Raw genomic sequence first — 18,552 nt, forward strand, 5'->3', positions numbered from 1 at the left:
AAATTTTGGATTTCAGTGTAGTTCAACATGTAGGTGAATTGTGTGTTCTAGGGACTTCTCGGAATCCCCAAAACTAAGGACCAATACACGTCGCACAAGGCACGACTCAACAACAGCAATCACAACAAGGTTTAGTGCGCTACGAATTAGTTCCAGGATAAGCATGAGACATACATATAACGTCTGTATACTGCCCCGGAGCAAGTTAGAATGAACAACTTGCATGTTAATTTGCCATGAAAACACCCGTATCAAACTAACAACTGTTTCCATTCCAGAATACAAAACACCAATCATCAACACGCGAGGCACGCAACACAGCAAAGCTAGGCACGCAAACGACAAGCTTTTTTCATATCTACAGAAAGCTCATCCTTGGTCAACACTAGGTTCTCTGTATACATCCACTGCAGCAACTGTTGCAGGTAAAAGGGGCCATTTCTATGGTGATATGCACTCAAAAAATTACATGAATCAGCTACACTCGGTGAGATCAAAGCAGATTAGGACACACTTCACACCCAACAAATGGTTACAGCTTTTATTACCTGTAGCACAGTCTCCAGTGTGAAAAGATGAGGCCGTGTGATGTTAGTTGACCACCAATGTGGCAAGACAAACTGATCTACACCCGTGTCTGGCTCTGCTTTTGCTTTCGTTGTAGCATATGAGCTTGCAAGCTACACTGTTTAACCTGTTTTTCAAATATATAATTAACACAATGAGCCAAACAACAATATACAAGGGTACAATCAAATAAAAGTATTACAGAAATTCTCCATACATGTATTGCTGCGACCATGGACAAGAGATCTCTTGATTGATCCAACAACATTTGTTCTTGTGTTGCAAGTTTGGCAAGCTCAGACACCACAGAGCTTGTTCCTTCCACCTGAAGACCAATAAAACATGATTCAGAGGTTGCCACAGCAAATACGCCATGAATTACATGAAATGCATGCCCATGTAAGAGTCGCCTCATTGTCCAAGGCCTTACAAATCAAGTAATGTTCACATAACAGGCAAACACCTGCAGTACACCTAGCTTATGTTTACAGACAAATCGCGGTTCTGGTTAGCCAGCTTATATTCAATGCAGTGATTCAAGTTCGATATAAACATAAAAAATAGGCATGTTTTCCTTGGGATTCTAGGATTCCAACTTTCCATAAACCTGTAAATACCTCAATAGATTTGAATGCACGCTGGATCAAATATATCATTCATGAAAGATTTGCAGTTGTTAGCTGTCCACTCAGGTAATTGGCCACAAGGAAATTGTCTTATCTCTCAGATTTTATAGCTACAAAAATATATATGCCGGAAGAGTACACAATTATGTATGACCATAGCTACCCATCAGGATGGACCTAAAGAATCTACGTACTTTGCAATTTAGATATGAAAATTACATTCTTGATAAAAGAGATATCAAGGAGAAGAAGGATAGGACATATGCACCTTAGACAACAAAGTACACATTGAGGATGCCATTGTGTGCATCACGTCCACCGCTGAGTTAACAGCTTCCTTCACACCTTGGGCATCAGCCTGCTCAGAGAGAAACATTAAAACTATCCAAAGGGGTATATCAAATCATATCAGATAACTATATTGTATTATGAAAAAAATCCTAACCTTCGCACCACCAACAACTGGAAGACGGAGAGTACTAGCCTTCAGTGCTTCGATTGCTGCTGACAAAGCACTTGAATGATGTTTTTCAATATGAGACCACTCGTCTAGATAGTATATCTGAACATGTCAAATAGAAGCACTTAGATACAATCAACTTTGCCAGAAATGCTACCAAATCCTAGTGCAAACTGCATAAATAGCTAAAACAATAATAGATATAATCTCTTTTACCTGTCTTCTAAGAATAGCGAACAGTTTGAGCTTTTGTTTTAGAAGCTGGAGTTTGCTCCTTTTAGAACTGACATTGTCTCGTAATTTTGATATTTCCTTCCATGCACTGTGCAGAGTTTTCTGAAAAATAGTGAAATAAGCAACATTAGTTAGAATAGTAGCTCAACCCTTTTTAGATTTTCATTCTATGGAGCATACAGCTCAATGTATTAAGTGTCAGAACAAATACATTTGAAAACAAATGGTTTATTCCAATGTACACAGCTATCAAAGAAAAATAACAAAACAGTGCACCTTCACATAAATCCATATCTGGAATCTAAAACAATACATTTGATTCAAAGGCATTGCCAAATTGGAACCAAAGATGGAGAAATGTAAAATTTGGTATCTAGGCTGTTTCTCTCATTAATCAAAGGCAGTACAAGGACCTAGGTGATATATCCCAGATGACTTTATTGACCAAGAAATAATTTCAATCAAGTTATCAGCCGCTAATAGTGCAATAAAGTTGACAAGTCACTAGACTACGATTTACGAGTTAAGTCATCTAAATCCTGACACTGCCAACATCCCTAGCAACATCGCGCCAGTATCCTTTTGTAACCTAACAGTACAGAAACAAAGGGGTATGGGTCCAACCATTCACACTAATACTAAAAGAAGTCTCCTTGGGCAAATCTGCCATAACATTTCTTTGAAATGTAAGGCCTGGTTTAGTTCCCAACTTTTTCTTCAAACTTCAAACTTTTCCATCACATCAAAACTTTCCTACACACACAAACTTCCAACTTTTCCGTCAAATCGTTCCAATTTCAATCAAACTTCCAATTTTGGCATGAACTAAACACACCCTAAAGCTACTGAATGCGATTGAAATGCGCTACAGCACTGGTTGTTTGAAGTGGTACATACAGAAAAAAATGGTTTAAATAAAATAATCAAGACATGACTGCGGACGTGAAAATATCTTACAGTTTCAGTATATTTGATGTGAACCAAGTAATTAAAGGACTACTGAAATTTATCTATATACAATATAGAGTAGATTCTCTCGTAATATGACACCCAAATGCCCATTTGCCCACCAAACTAAGTCCACTACAAGCACTGAACCCCACAGTGCTATTTTTATTAATACGCTTCATGGGACTTCTGAATGGATCATAAACAATCGATAGGTATGGGTTGAAGGTGAATATTCAAAACTCAATTCTTCAAAATCAGGGAGCAAGTGATTAGCAGCTCCATTGGTTCTCCTTTAGTCAAGATTTGCATGCAACGCTTGCAGCATAACACACCCTAGTTTACAATGCAACTATCGTGAGGACTAGTAAATAAGCAGCTAACCAGTCCCAACCTTTTTAGTAGTCTACAAATACCAACTTACTTATCAGGCTTCTACAGTCCTCAAAGACTAATATCTCACAATAAAAATGGAACTTTTGTATTCTTTCCTCGTCTGCGAGATATAACAAATACTATGACCTCAGTAATCATATTGATCAAGCACCCCCATTGAGTTGTAAATTGTTCTGAATTCAAACAAATAATGAAACAGAATGTGCAGTTGCTGATTACAGATACCCCAGAGGCCCAAATGTACCCCCACACATTTGCATTTAGGAAGTGAAATAAACACAATAATAAAAGTGAAACTAGTAGAACATTAATTGTTTTATACATAGAGTGGATAATTGGATACTATGAGTAACCAACAGTAAGAGGATTTTGGAATGTTATAGCTTAAAACCAGATAGGTCAACATAATTTACCTCAGCATTGAAGCTCTGCACCAGGAGAGCTGCATCTGTCCGAGCATTGATGCATCGCCACTGCAAATGTCGATTATCGAGCAGCCGCAGCCTGTGTGCCTCCTCAATTCTGTTCTCCCCCTTTTTCGCCCTCCTCACCTCTGCAGCAAAGCTGATGATAGATGGCGCATTTGCCGGCGCCTGCATTGTGTGACCATTGGGTGATGCCTCCCCACTCCGCCCTCTTGCTGGGCTCGCCATGCCCCTGCTTCCGCGGCTTGGAGATGGAGAGCGGCCAGGCAGTCTCGGTGACATTTGACTGTCTGAGAACGATCTCCTGCCAGAGGATGATGGTAGCGGTAGCCCTGGTTCTGGAAGCCGGCGAAGGCGGCTGTTGGTCTCCTGCCAGAACCTCGCCGGCACGCTGATGCCGCGGCGTGGGGGATCACCGGCCCCCGAGTTGCTGCCGGATGAAACGCTGTCGGTGTCGGAGGATGCAGAGAGGTCGTGGGCCGCGGCGGCGGCGGCGGCCGGGTCCGAAGGGGAGAGGGATGTGGTGGAGTCGAACGCCATGGAGCGGCGGAGCAGGTGGACGGCAGCCAGGATGGAGTCCTTGCGGTCCAGGCTGCAGTCGAGGCTGCGGGCGAGGGGGTCCGACGCCTTGGGCTTCGCCGCCGGCCATCGGTGCTGCGGCCGCGTGTTCTCGGCCTCGGGCACCGACGACACGCTCTTCCGCCGCTCCGGCGTGGGCCCGCGCCGCCCGCCTGGGGACGACGGCGACGCCGCCCGCGGCGCGCGCGACGTCTGGTAGAAGAAGGACTCCCCCTGGAACGACACCGAGAGGCTCCGCATCGTGGTCGCCGTCAAGCCCCCCGAAGCCACCGCCACCGCCGCCGCCGCCGCCGCGGGGGCCGGGGTGGGCGACGTCGAGTGCTGCGGCGGGGGGGTGGACGACCTCGCGCGCTGCGCGGAGAGCGAGCGGCGGTTCGACGACGGCGCGGACGACGACGACGTCGACGACGACGACGAGGTGGAGGAGGTCGGCGACGCGGCCGCCGACAGGTAGCGAGACGAGACCGGCTTGCTGGAGCGCGCGGGGCGGCGCGCGGCGGGGGCGGAGTTGGGCTTGTCGAGGGCCGGCGTGAGCGGCGGGCGCGCGGGGTGCGCCGGATCTGGCGCGGTAGCCGCTGCCGCAGCAGCCACCATGCCGCTGCCGCGGCCGTCCAAGGAAGGAGGCACAGGGGGGAGGAGATCTAGCTACCCGCTGCCCTCCCGCGGCAATGCAGGTCCCCTCGGCTCCAGATTCGCCGCCCCCGCTCCCACTCCGGCTGCTGCTGCGGCGGCGGCGTCGGCGGCGAGCGGCCTCCGGATCGACGCGCGCGGCCGCCTGCGAGGAGGAAGAGGAGGAAGACGAGCAGCAGCAGCAGCAAAACTGGGTGAGTGGTTGATGGATGCGGAGAAGCAAGCAGAGTACTAGAGTGAAGTGGGGGATTTTTCTGCGTCTTTTTTTCTCTTCCAATGTTTTTTTTTAATTTTTTTTGGGGCCTTTTGCTGTTGTTTTTACTTCTACTCGTTTTGTAATCTGCCTTTGGCTTTGTGTTGTGTTGTGCAGCTCTGCCGCTGATTCTTCCAGCCAGGTTGTGTGTGGGTGTGGCCTCCTTCTGGTTAGTGTGGCTGTCAAGCTGTCCCAGAGGAGAGAAGAGTGCCTTTTTCTTTCTCTTTGATCTTTCTAAAGTGATGTTAATTAGAACATTTTACAGTATCAACCATGGGGAGATAATCCTTCTGTTTTACAATTCGATAAATTTAGTTAAGCGCAGGAATTAGACAGGAGTAGGTTACATGTTTGTCTTAAAAAAAAGTCAGCAGAAGCTACTCTATCTATAATTATGTACGTCTTTTTTTTTTAAAATTACATGGCACAACGTAGAAACTCACAACGCACGCACACTCACCTCTATAAACACACGAGTATTGAAATAGGAGAAGATAACCAAGGTAAAACTATCTAAGACCGTTAATTTTACACGTCTTGTATTATCTAAGACCGTTATTTTTACACGCCTTGAATTTCAAAATGTGGGGAATGTAAATGTGATTTTTTCCCCTCAAAATAGATTCCAACATTTGCCTCATTGGGTTGACATGGAAAATAATACTGTAACTGAAGATTTAAGAAGTGGGTGATATGAATTTATGGTTTTGTTTTATGTATTCCCGTTGGTAGCTAAGGTTTAATGGAAAAAAACAAATATGGGAAATTAAATTTTCTCAAGAAGTAAAAGGTGATTGGTCGTGTCAATTTGTTACTTGGGTTGGACAATGACATTTGTGCGGACGGTTGAAGCAAGGTGGCCAGTATAAGATTCCATATATGATGATGATTCAATGGTAGCGTTTTTACTTGAAAAAAAAACTTGGTAAATGCAATAGCGTGATGAGAAATGGGAGCCAGGAGTGAAGTGCAAGGGTGATAAATAATAGGAAATTGGAATACATGTTTTCTCAACTTATAAAATATATATTGTATTTGAAATAGATAAATCAAACGTGAAGAAGAAAACGATCAATAAGGGACAAATTTTGGTGTTGGAAAGCCAAGTACTGGCTGAGAAGATTTGGGTAGGTTAGCTAGACTGAATATGTCTAGTAGTACTTCCTTTAGTTTAGGATGTTAGCGAACGAATCGAAGGACATTTTGTCCTGTTTATATTGTTTAGTAATTGGGTGTTTGTGCGTGTAACTTGCGGGAGGATTAGGCACACGTACCGGATTGTTTTTTGCTTTTTTAACTTTATCTTGTTCTTCAATGAAATGATGTACTCCTAATTCATTTCCAAGCTTAAAGAAGTTGAGTTGCCCAAAATGCTATAGTACAATCCGTGCTGCCTTCATTTAATATGGATAATAATACATGACCTAGATCTCAAATTTTGTAGAAAAGTTAAGATACATAATTCTCCATTATGGAATTAATAAACATTTTTACTGTATTGGCTATATATGCTTGACTTGATTTCCTACCTCGTATCTACAAACAAATAGCCATCCTGCTTTGTTTGATTGCTACATGCAAAAAAAAAAAAAGAAAATAAGAAAACATAATAGTGTTTTTTCTAGGTAACAAAAAGTTAATTGAATGCGTGACAGGGCGATATTGATGCAAACAGGAAGGCAACGTTGTTATAAACGCGGACACCAATCACACCAAAGAAAAAAAATTATCAAAATGCTCTGCATTGTTTTGTTAATTTTTTTTTCTTTTTTTGGTTGCTGAAAGAGAAAGTGAGAAACACCTGAAAGCTTTGAGCCACGATGGTTACGCACCTTATGAGTTTGACTAAGATCATCAGCTAATCAAAAGTAAAAGTAGTGGACATATAGATTTTTTTCAACTAGAGATATTTACGCTTGAATTAATTTTGATGGAGGAGATAACACGAGTTCACTTCAAGGCTTGAACCGCATGTTATGTGGCCCGGTTGTGAACTCGTGTGATGGCTACTTATGATCTTCGTTGTTGGGACTGATTTAGTTTTCTTCAGTTAAACGTCACAATTATTGATTTTTATCACACCTCTGATTAAACCTAAAAAATAATAGCAACAATATGGATGCCCCACCAGAACAACTCTTTAGTAGAAAAGTTCAGTGTAAATGGCTCGACGTATAAAAATTGACATGAGCAGTTTCTCCGAAAAGGATTACTTAAACAATACTAGCAAGAAACGTATAGTTTAATTTTTTTCTCTTTTGATAAATAGAAAGAGTGATGGATAGCACACAAAAGGTAAACAGGGGAAAGTTGTTTCCTTTCGCTAAAAGAAAGGTACCATCTCCAATTTCTTGTTGGACTTTCTGTACTAAATCTCCAATTTCCTAAATGGTTGTACCAAGAAGTAAGAACACACCTTAAATAACAAGTCTTTTGAAATATGATTGCTTATGTGACCCATTAGAAAGATCAATCAAGAAAGTCTGAATATTACCACTAAACTAGTTAGTTGGTTTCTTTGTGATACCAAAACTGTAAAGTGATATAATCATTCGTGTCTATAATGATGAGAACTTTACTACATGTATGAGTAAAGAAAATAAAATCAAATAATTTGACCTCAAAACTTAATTGTTTATATTTGTGGAGAATAATTGTCTAGTTTTCCGATGAAGGGAAAATTGCAGGATCTGGCCAAACACATAAAGTTGGATGACCGTGTATACTTATACTTCTTAGTCTAAAAATGCTAAGAAACATCTATTTATTTTTATATTGAAAATCTTGTTTATTATTTAAAAAATATGTTGAATACGTTGTAAAACATTGACTACCAAACATTTTTAGGGTACAAATTAATACAGAAGAATAGAGGGAGTGATAATCTATAAAAAACAGTTGAGGTACTCCTTTTCCACTTGCTAATGGATCAATTAGCACAGCACACAAACTACCACCTTCACATATTTGATTAATTAATGTCATTTTCTTCCTTTTTCTCTGGTTTAGGTAAACAGTGCCTTTTTAACCACAGCTAGCTGAGAACTGCATGTACTTTGAACATCTGGCTAGCTTTGTTCCCATCTCCCCTAACCCCTCCGTTATGACTCACATCATCATGTTAACTATAGTATTTTTCGCTAAGTAGTCCTTCTCACAACGATGTTGTGGCCTCGCCTTTCTTCTCCTATAAATCTCATTGTTTGCTTGACATCTAACCTTCCTAATTTGTTTACTTGAGGCTCTAATTTGTTTTCCGTCCTGTCAGGTTCAGGAGCCACTACAGGGCCTAGTAAAACCTGCCAATTGGGAAAGAGGCCTCTTCATCAAGTGACAATAATTCTCAAGCCCTAAAAAAGGCAGCCATATATTATTCAGAAGGATATTTTCCTGACATGGCTGGACTCATTTAAAATTTTATGGCGTGCCCAAAAAATGTTAGCTAAAAAATAACACCATTTAGTATTTACACAAGTGCGGGACAAAATTCAATTCCTTTGTTCCAAACTATGCCCCGGTGCTTCTATGTACTTCCTCCGGTCATAGATATAGGATGGTTAGAATAAGATTTTATCAAACTTTTAATTTTTTTCATAATTAGAACATTCTTTAAACGCTTAGTTTAAAATCATAAAAAAGAAGACATCAATAGATATTTGTCTCGATAAGTGCTATCATAATATAATAAGAAAAATATATTTTACAAACCTATATTCTAATATATAAAGTTGATTGTCTGAATTTCAATATTTCGATCTAATCTTGTATTAAGCACCAAACATTTATGACCTGAGTATCTAAAGCATATATATTTTCTCGATGAAGAGAGATGTATAACTGTCGGTTGTTTAATTAGTTGTGTCCGGTATATTATTGCATCAATGTGGGCACACTAGTTCTCTGACAGATGTTATTTTAAGGTTCAGAGAGGAGAACAAGCAAGCACACTCGTCATTTTGGGAACCACAACATCACAAGGCCGTCTCGTAAACGAAAACAATATGCTATGGGAACCTAATTGCCAATCACATGTCAATTTCTTTGCCAAACTATCGAGTCTATATGATCTTGAAATTGGTCGCCCCATAATATATTGGAGCTCATCACATGGCCACTGGACAAGTGCGTGAGGCAACTTTTAATTAATTAGTGTGTGACTTGTTAAGTAACACGGGCTAATTAATTGGCAAAAAAAACAAGCCCCTAATTGGATTTGATTGATCATTTGAACAGTGGTCACCGTACGTACATACATCCTGTACATCTCTGTGTGTGCCATGGTCAGAACAGTACGTGCTTATAATTAGCAAACACTATAAATACGTCACATGCATAGAAGCAGTACTCATGCTCCAAGTTAATCAGATGGGTAGTTAGACAAGCATAGTTCACCAAACTTGGCAATACCATGGAGAAAATATACATGATCGGTAGCTCAGCTGTGCTAAGTAGCAGAGCTATCTCATCAGTCATGTTCAAGCAACCGCCCCAACTAAATGGCGCCAATACTAATTAAGCACCCGTCCTTAGTATCGGTGTCATCCGGGACAGTAGAGTATACAAACGTAAACGGATATATAATGTGTTCTTGTTTCAAGAAAAAGTCATTATCTAAAAAAAATCTGTATTTGGAAGTATTTTTTGTATGACACTAATTTTGTGGTTGCTGATAATATATTATAAAATAAAGTAGTGTTCAAAGTGGTACATTGTAATTGCGTAAAAACCTTATACGTCTGACATGACCATATAATTAGTTGATTGTCTTTTCCTCGTTAATCACGGTTAGTTGTATTGTATGTCAAAGTCAATATATGACAAATGAAAAGTGTTAGTAGTATTTCACAGATTAAGAACTGAGCAGGTAAGTATTTTTTTGCTTTGTACATAAGCTAGCTAACCATGTGTCCATGACGATAACAATCTTTTTAATTCGTCTGTATATAATATGGGGTTGCTTGAACCACTAAAGTTGCTTAGCTTAGTCTGCAGCGACTGTAAAATTAAGTACACTGCACTGTACACTTTGTAGAGTTGCTGTACGTGTAATCAGTGATGCTGTGCATTTGTCAAGTCATAAATAAACCATGCATGATCACCGGAAAGCAAAGCTAATTGCGTTAGTACGCAAATTTAATCGGTCCCTACTTGCACGCACCACCTACGCATGAAGCTACATGTCACGTCGATAAAAATGTTAGTATATTGCTCATGGCTAGCTGCTACGTCGCCTAAATCACCAATTAAATGTTGATAGATACAGAGAATTTACGTCTGAGTACTCAGTCGAGCCAGATCGGAATTAATGAATTTGTTGAATATATGGATCGACCGGGTGAATGTGCCAAACAACCTGAGAGGGAAGTTCAACTGGTCATACATGTATGTGCCACCACCGGTCCAACCATAAGTACCAAACCACTCCATTCTCTATTTTTTTTTGTTTATTTTTCTAAAGAATCTCATTTCACAGTGTTTCCGTTTTAACAAATCCCATACTGATCGCATTTCGTCACATGTTCACCTTTTGCCTACGAGGGTTTTAGGTAGGAATGGGAACGGTAACGTCTTTTTCGAAAGCGAATCTCGGTCAATCAAAAATTACATATTTACTTTTTTATTTTTACGAATGATCATATTTATCAGTTTAACGCCAATGACAATACATTACTAAGGGGAATTAGAAAAGGAAATCCAAGTTTATATATGGCTAGAATTGTATCACTTATATGGAAATGATGCTTGATCTATCGGGCATGACTTTCAGGTGCAAACAGCTGTTATGTTAAAATTCCTATAGACTCTGGTTGTTGTGTTCGTCCAGCCGAAATCTATTAGACTACTACTCCTAGTGCTGCCTGCCTGCCTACTGACCGTGAAACCCACAGGCTCCCGTGGGCGAGGCTGTAAAGCGACAGCGGCCAACCAAGCCACCGGGGTCCGGAGCACACCATCTCACATTCTCACCCTCCTCCCCTCTCGCAACGCACTTTGCACAGCGATCCGCTGATGCGAACGCTGTAGTAGTTGTACACCCTCTGGTCTGGTCCCTCGGCCTCGGTCTCTCGCTGTGGATAAGAAAGAAAAAAAGAAAGAAAGAAAGAAATAAAGAAAGCTGGTGTGAAGTGGTGCTGCCTGCAGCCTGCCCCTGTAAAGGGTAAGGTGGCATTAAGAATCATCTTCTTTCGAGGCACACACTGCCAGGATTGGAATGGATGGATCAGTATCCATCTGCAGGCTTCAGGCACAGCCTGAAATGAACGGGATTGATTGGCCCATGCCAATGCCAGCCACGCTAGCACGATCCCTTGGCCGCAGTGGCGTTTCGGCGTTGCATTCAGGGGACCAAATCAACCAACCAACCAACGAAACGAAGAGCCGCGGGTGCACATGCCGCGCCGCGGACATCTCATCTCGCTCGCCAGCGTTGGCACGCCGCACGCTGGCCATCGAGGCAGGCAACGGCCGCATGCGCGGTGCAGCGAAGAGATCTAGAAACGGAAGGCGCGCGTGGTCTCGATCGATCGATCGGGCCGGGCGCTAGGCGCTAGCACGGCCTGGACCACGCACGGCACCGGCCGGCCTCCATCCTCCACACCTCACACTTGACCGGATATGATATTGCCTGCTTCCTTGCCGTTTTCTCCTGTACGTACTCTCTGTCGTATCCGCCACCATCGGTGCTTGCTATATCTGGCCCTCCTTTCTGTCGCAGGTGCCTCGGCATGGCTTCTGCTGGATGCTTCATCTAGTACCTCCATCTCAAAATAAACCACCTTACGAAGTAAGCGTAACTTAATTGGTTATTTTTTTTTAAAACCAATCCATCCATATTCAAGTCCAAAGACTTGACACATATACTCGTATTTATAGTTAATTATTTTTTCAGTGGTTGGTGACATATCCATCGACAGCGAGACGTCTGTGGTGACTTCGTCGATCTCAAAATATGCCAGTCCATGCACCTGTGATGACTTCGTCGATCTCAAGATATGTCGGCCTAGTCTTTCGGAGGTCTTCATAGGGGTAGGGTGTGCGTTTATATGGGTGAGTGTCTATATTTATGGTGTGTTTCTAACAAAAATTAACCTTAGATAGATATCTTACAGTACAACAAATCTAGAAAAGAAAACCCCGCACGCAGTAACGTTCATGAGCATTTTGAAACCACATGAAGGATCAACATGGCTCGACCTTATTGGACACTAAAAAAATCGTAGCCCCTCCTAACACACGAGCAAAGAAAAAAAAACGATGGATCTTTTCAGAAAATTGAACATTTGATCCCCTCCTAACACACGAGCGAAAAGTCGGTTGATTTTTTTTCTTCAGAAAACTGAACATTTGGTTTCTGTATGAACAGTGCGAAAACACTGACCCGTTAACCTATTGGCCTGCTGAGTCTCTGTCGGGGCAGCAGTGCAGAAGCAGAACACAATAACAATGAACATGATTTGTCATCTTTGTTTCACTAATTATGGATCCATGTAGGCAGAGCCCAGTTTTTGGCCAAGTACAGTGAACCAATAGTCCACTGACAAATGGGGGGTACTTAATTAGAAGCAAGATACTCCAAGAAAGATTCCATCCTCCCATGCATGGATGGAGCCATGCAATGTACGGAGTCATAAACATTTACATATTCCCCCAGATTTTGGACTAGAACGGATTTACAAATCCACCCCAATCATCAGCACTGTTTGGTTATCTTTGAGTTCAATTTGACTAGAGATGGTGTGTGATGATGTCAATAAGAGGCACGAGATCAGACAAGGGAAGCATCAGTAATCAGACGCCCATGATGATTGTACATGTTTCTGTCTACTACTCAGGGTTCCAATCCCGTCATGCACATGTGTAACATGTGGAATTGCTAAAATTACTCCTATTTGTAAAGTACTCCTACATCTACATGCAGCGTAAGATAATGTCGCTAGTGTACAAAAGATACTCGATCCACTGTGGCTTTTGTTTGTGCTCTGCATGGAAATTAGTAGAGCTTGTGTCAAATTTTAGAGCCAAATTTGCCCCTCAACAGATTACCTTGCGTCCTTGCCAATGGCACGCAGGACTCTGAATCAGTAACGAGTGGTTTAGCATGGCAAATCATCAAATCCCCGACCTAAGTACATGGCCAATATTTCTCCTAAATTCCTCCCAAACCTAAAAGTAGAGGGTTTTAGGTGAAAAAAAATTGTTCCAATTGATCCTTAGTAGCATGACCAACACCCTCCTTAATCTAATAACTAGCATGATGGCCCGCGCAGATTGCGCCGCTAGTATCATTACATTTTCTCTCATATAATAGCATATATGTTTTCTCATTATATTATTAAAATATATTAAATGACAACATAATTTTAAATTTTGTAATAACTTTACGAAACTACTAATGTATAATATTTATATTGTATTTTATATATGTATTAGTTATTAATTATTTTTAATATCAAATTTTAGTTATTTGTAAATTATATATATATTCCTATATGGACACTAGACTCGTCTTTTAATATTTCTTTTTTTAATTCTAAATTTTTATTATTTCTAATTGTATTTCTATGTGGACTCTAAACTCATCTTTCAATATTCTTTAATTTTTAATTTCAAATTTCAATTACTTCTAAATTGTATTCCTATATTGACTTTAAACTCTTCTTCCTATTTTTTTCTTAATTTCGAATTTAAGTTATTTGTAAATTGTATTTTTATACGGACTCTAAACACTACTTTTCATTTTATTATGTTTATTCTGATTTTTAGTTAGTTTTAAATTCCTACATGGAGTCTATACTCTACTTCTAATATTCCTTATTTTTAAATTCCGAATTTCTTTTTTTTTCTCAATTGTATTTCTATATGGACTCTATGCTCTACTTCTAATATTCCTTATTTTTAATTCCGAATTTCTATTATTTCCTAATTGTATTTCTATATGAACTCTATACTCTACTTCTAATATTCCTTATTTTTAATTCTGAATTTCAGTTATTTCCTAATTATATTTCCATATGGACTCTAGTCTACTCTTCTAATATTCCTTATTTTTTAATTTCGAATTTCAACTATTTCTAAATTGTATTTTTATATGGACTCTAGTCTCCTCTTCTAATATTCATTATTTTTTAATTCTGAATTTCAGCTATTTCTAAATTGTATTTCTATATGGACTCTGCTTTTTTTCTCTCCGATTAATGTGAGAATTTCTAGGTCATAAAAGCGAACGTGGAGGCTCCTTTTTATTCCGAATTTTAGTTAGTTTTAAATTTCTATATGGACTCTATACTCTACTTCTAATATTCCTTATTTTTAATTCCGAATTTCAATTATTTCCTAATTGTACTTCTATATGGACTCTAGTCTCCTCTTCTAATATTCCTTATTTTTTAATTCTGAATTTCAACTATTTCTAAATTGTATTTCTACATGGACTCTAGTCTCCTCTTCTAATATTCCTTATTTTTTAATTCCGAATTTCAGCTATTTCTAAATTGTATTTCTATATGGACTCTGCATTTTCTTTTTCTCTGATTAATGTGAGAATTTCTAGGCCATGACAGCGAACGTGGAGGCTTCGTTTTCTATTCCATTAATAATATAATAGATTCCCAACTTGTCTTCCAATAATACAGGTTCCTAACTCCGGATATCTCGTTACCCACTTCCGGCGATCGCCCAACGATCAGATCCGCCCCCCTCCTCCCACTTCTTCCCTTCCTTCTCCCCTTATTCTCTTCCTACTACAGTACACCACAATTTTTTTTAAAAAAACAAAAGTTAGAAAAAATTATGTATAGAAATACTATATATAAAAAATTTGAATTCAAATTCAAATTTGAATTCAAATTCAAATTTGAATTCAAATTCAAATTTGAATCGGGTATGTAAACTTTTGACTTAAAAACTTTGGATTTATAAACTTTAGGTGTATAAACTTAAGATGTATAGAAATACTATATATAGAAAATATTTGAATTCAAATTCAAAATTGAATCAGATATAATTCAAATTCAAATTTGAAACGGGTATATAAACTTTTGACTTATAAACTTTAGGTCTATAAACTTTAGGTGTATAAACTTTAGATGTATAGAAATACTATATATATATATAAAAGTTTATAAACTTTAGGTCTATAAAATTTGAATAAATTCAAATTCAAATTTGAATAAATTCAAATTCAAATTTGAATTGAGTATGTAAACTTTTGACTCATAAACTTTGGATCTATAAACTTTAGGTGTATAAACTTTAGATGTATAGAAATATTATGCATAGAAAATATTTGAATTCAAATTCAAATTTGAATCGGATATAATTCGAATTCAAATTTGAAACGGGTATATAAAATTTTGACTTATAAACTTTAGGTCTATAAACTTTAGGTGTATAAACTTTAAATGTATAGAAATACTATATATAAAAAATATTTGAATTCAAATTCAAATTTGAATCGGATATATAAACTTTTAAGTTATAAACCTTTGGTCTCTAAACTTTAGATGTGTAAACTTGAGGTGTATAAATTTACTAAAATAGGAAAGTAATGCGGTGCCAAAAAAGAAAACCAGGTGGAGGGGTGAAGGGAGGGAGGGGGGAGGGGATCGATCGCTACCCCATGGGCAGGGTGATCGATCGCCCATTAGAGTTTCCGACTTCAAGGAGCAAAGATAACTTCGCACGGAGAAAAAATAACGCAGTTCGCGCGTAGAGGCGGTGCGGTGATACCTCGTTCCCCACTTCAAGGAGCAAAAATAACCGCGCACAGAGGAAAAATAACGCGGTTCGTGCATAGAAAAACTAATTTTCTCTATTGGTAGTTAAAGGGAGGGTCCACTTTTCATTATAGGAATTCAATTTTAGTCTTTCTCCGGGAGAGATAGGTTTTCTCGCTTTCTACATTCAGTTTAGAAAATCCAAAACACATAGTTTTTGGAATTAATTATTGGAATACTTTTGGTGATGCTCTAACCATCTGCTTAAGAATTGGAGTTTCCTTTCCCTTCAAATTCGGTCCCCACAAGTTTGGGGCCGTGCTCGCTCCCGATTCCTCGCTCGTAGCTTCTTCCCACCGTGCAAAGAGAAGTGGAATCTAAGCACCAGCTGCAAGAGATATCGCAGTGCGGGAATTGGGGGAGCTCACCTTTTTTATTTCATTTCAGGGACTTAAATGAGGATATCTCTTGAAGAGAAGGATATTTTCATGCCTTAAATTCTCATTATAGATTTTTTTTAAAGAAAAGAGATTTAGGAGATTGGATTTAGAGGAACAGTCGGTCATGCTCTAAAGAACGACAAATAATTAAATTTTCCAATTGTGGATAATGAAAATGGTTTGTATCTTCAGCCATAGGAGCAAATTGGTAATGTTATATTTTAAAAAAAATTTATAATCTTCGAGAGGTACTAAAAAGTAAAAAAAAAAGAAATTTCCGTATTTCCTAGTGTCGGAGGTACCAAGAGATATAAAATTTTAATAGAAAATATGATATCTCTTGATATACCTCCTTAAGAACTAACAAATCACTCTACATTTTAAGTTAGAGCCATTATCTTAAAAGAATATTTTAAGTTACAGATGACTATCTGCAAGAGAATTTCTGCTGATCAGGAGGTGCAACTTCAACGCAAAAAACCCCCAGATATCGCAACACTTTTTTTTTCAGTACTTGGAGAAGCTAATACCGGTTTCAGAAAAGAAAACAAAAGGTCCCTATTCAGATGGCGATTAGCAGCATACAATACATACATGACGACATGAAAACTACGTATGTACGCTCCTCGGCGACAGGGATGCGGCAACGATTTGGGAGCGTGAGTGAGCGTCGCTGGACGCTTCGCGCGTTCTCTCTTATTTAGCCTCTTGCACGTAGCCGTTTGCTTCTCGCCGTATTTTTGCATGTGAGATTGCGAGCGACACATCACGGTGTTCCTGCTGCTGACACGCCGATCGATCGGCCTCGTTCTGAAAGCGCCAGGACACCAGCTGCTGGGAGTATATAAGCACTGGGACTTGTGATTATTACGTGTAGATTTCATGTAAGCGAGTTGGTTAGTGAGTGGTTCTGAGGAAGCTATTTTGGGCATGAATGATTATGTTGTTTTTTTCCCCCAAAGAGAAGATTTATTGGTTATTAGTAGTTTAGTACTTTTTGAATGAACTTTGCTGTTGATAAGTGAAAATTCTTTAGTCTGAACTTTAATTTGATCCCTCTCTGAATTCTGCTGCAATACGGAAATGCAGCTGAACATTCTGAATACTAATCAAAACCTCAACTTGGAAGTCATTCTAAACTGGTCGAATGATCAGAGCATCTATTGGGAATCTTATTGGCTAACTCGTCATCAAGCTTAGCATGAAACAGTGAACAATTTTGTCACGCAGACAGGATGCGGTTTAAATGCAATGCATTAAAGAAGTAGGAACAACAACAGGCAATGCCAAATGTCATTGAAAAAAGAAGATCAGAGCCCAGAGGGCATCTCAAGATTCCGAAGAGAACGAATCAAACACAAAAGCTGCGATATAAAAGCAAATCTGAACTTTGAAATGTTGAGAAGGTTTTAGCAGTAGTACCTGAGTTGGCAATGCAGATTGCAGAGTTCCCACAGATGATCAGGTTGGGAGAAGCTTAGCAGGTGACTGAAACTGCAGCCTCCCAGACCAGCTGCTCAATTGATCTCTTAAGAAAAGAGCCTCCAAAACCCAGCAAGAAGCAGCTTTAGTGCCCTTAAAAGCAGCTATTATTTGCAGATTAAGCTAAGTGAGCCCCCTCATACAGTTCCCTTCCCTCTCTAAATACCTTTCCCTGTCCTCTCCTCCTTTGCTTCTAAGGAGGTTCTTGCTCCCTTTTTATTCTCTTTTATTCAATCCTGGGGTCACACGGTCTCTTCTTTAATTTACAGGTTGGAACAGTGTATCTACTTTCTCATGAACATAATTTTCTCAGTATTAGCCACTGAAGAAAAAACTCTTATCACATTACCATTTGGCCATGTGCTTGTGCATGTGCACTAGTGTACAAAGGTGTGACTGGTATCTGACTTCTGCTCATCCACACAGTAAAGTGGCAGCATCTTTTTTAGAAGAGCTGGACCTTTGTAAGTACTGATCACTGACTAGCTCATCAAGATTTGCAGATTATTGCAGGGTTCTTGCTGCAGTGATTAGTCTCTGGGAAGTACTGAAATGTTATTACTGCCTATGACTTTGGTTACTCTGAATATCTAACATTGAAGAACACTGAAGAAAGATGAATAGTTCATGGACCCTTACGGCAACTGCTTTGAGGCTTTTACTCAACTCATGTATTAGTACCAAGTACTGTACTGTACTTAGATGCTGCTTACTACGGCAACTGGTACACTGCAGTATTCAGCTGTATTTAAATACATGTACGTAGAGAGAAGCATTTAAGTTTGATGTCTTGCGTA

General features: G+C 39.5%; 1 protein-coding gene across 2 annotated transcripts; it reads right to left on the reverse strand.

Annotated features, from left to right (window-relative positions):
• Positions 1-205: 205 nt before the first annotated feature.
• LOC4331995 (QWRF motif-containing protein 2) lies at positions 206-17,928 on the reverse strand. 2 transcript variants are annotated; one of them, XM_026024322.2, is made up of 7 exons: positions 17,696-17,928; positions 3,645-5,010; positions 1,870-1,989; positions 1,639-1,755; positions 1,462-1,551; positions 785-892; positions 206-694 (listed from the first exon to the last, which is right to left on the reverse strand). In XM_026024322.2, the coding sequence occupies exons 2-7, from the start codon at positions 4,827-4,829 to the stop codon at positions 626-628; spliced, it is 1,689 nt and encodes a 562-aa protein (XP_025880107.1). In that variant the 5' UTR covers positions 4,830-5,010; positions 17,696-17,928; the 3' UTR covers positions 206-625. The 2 variants fall into 2 exon arrangements, with proteins under 2 accessions (XP_025880107.1, XP_015628604.1); XM_015773118.3 differs by lacking the exon at positions 17,696-17,928 and having other exon boundaries at positions 3,645-5,090.
• Between the last annotated feature and the right edge of the window lie 624 nt (positions 17,929-18,552).

Source organism: Oryza sativa, chromosome 3, assembly GCF_034140825.1.
Source record: "Oryza sativa Japonica Group chromosome 3, ASM3414082v1".
In the NCBI taxonomy this organism is placed as follows: Eukaryota; Viridiplantae; Streptophyta; class Magnoliopsida; order Poales; family Poaceae; genus Oryza; species Oryza sativa.

Excerpts from the sequence above, each read along its gene's own strand:
- LOC4331995 (XM_026024322.2), bottom strand. The coding sequence starts at position 4,829 with ATGGTGGCTGCTGCGGCAGCGGCTACCGCGCCAGATCCGGCGCACCCC. Across the intron at positions 1,756-1,869 it reads TCGCTATTCTTAGAAGACAG|ATATACTATCTAGACGAGTG; the intron begins GTAAAAGAGATT and ends TGACATGTTCAG. Across the intron at positions 695-784 it reads CCATGGTCGCAGCAATACAT|GTTAAACAGTGTAGCTTGCA; the intron begins GTATGGAGAATT and ends TTTGAAAAACAG.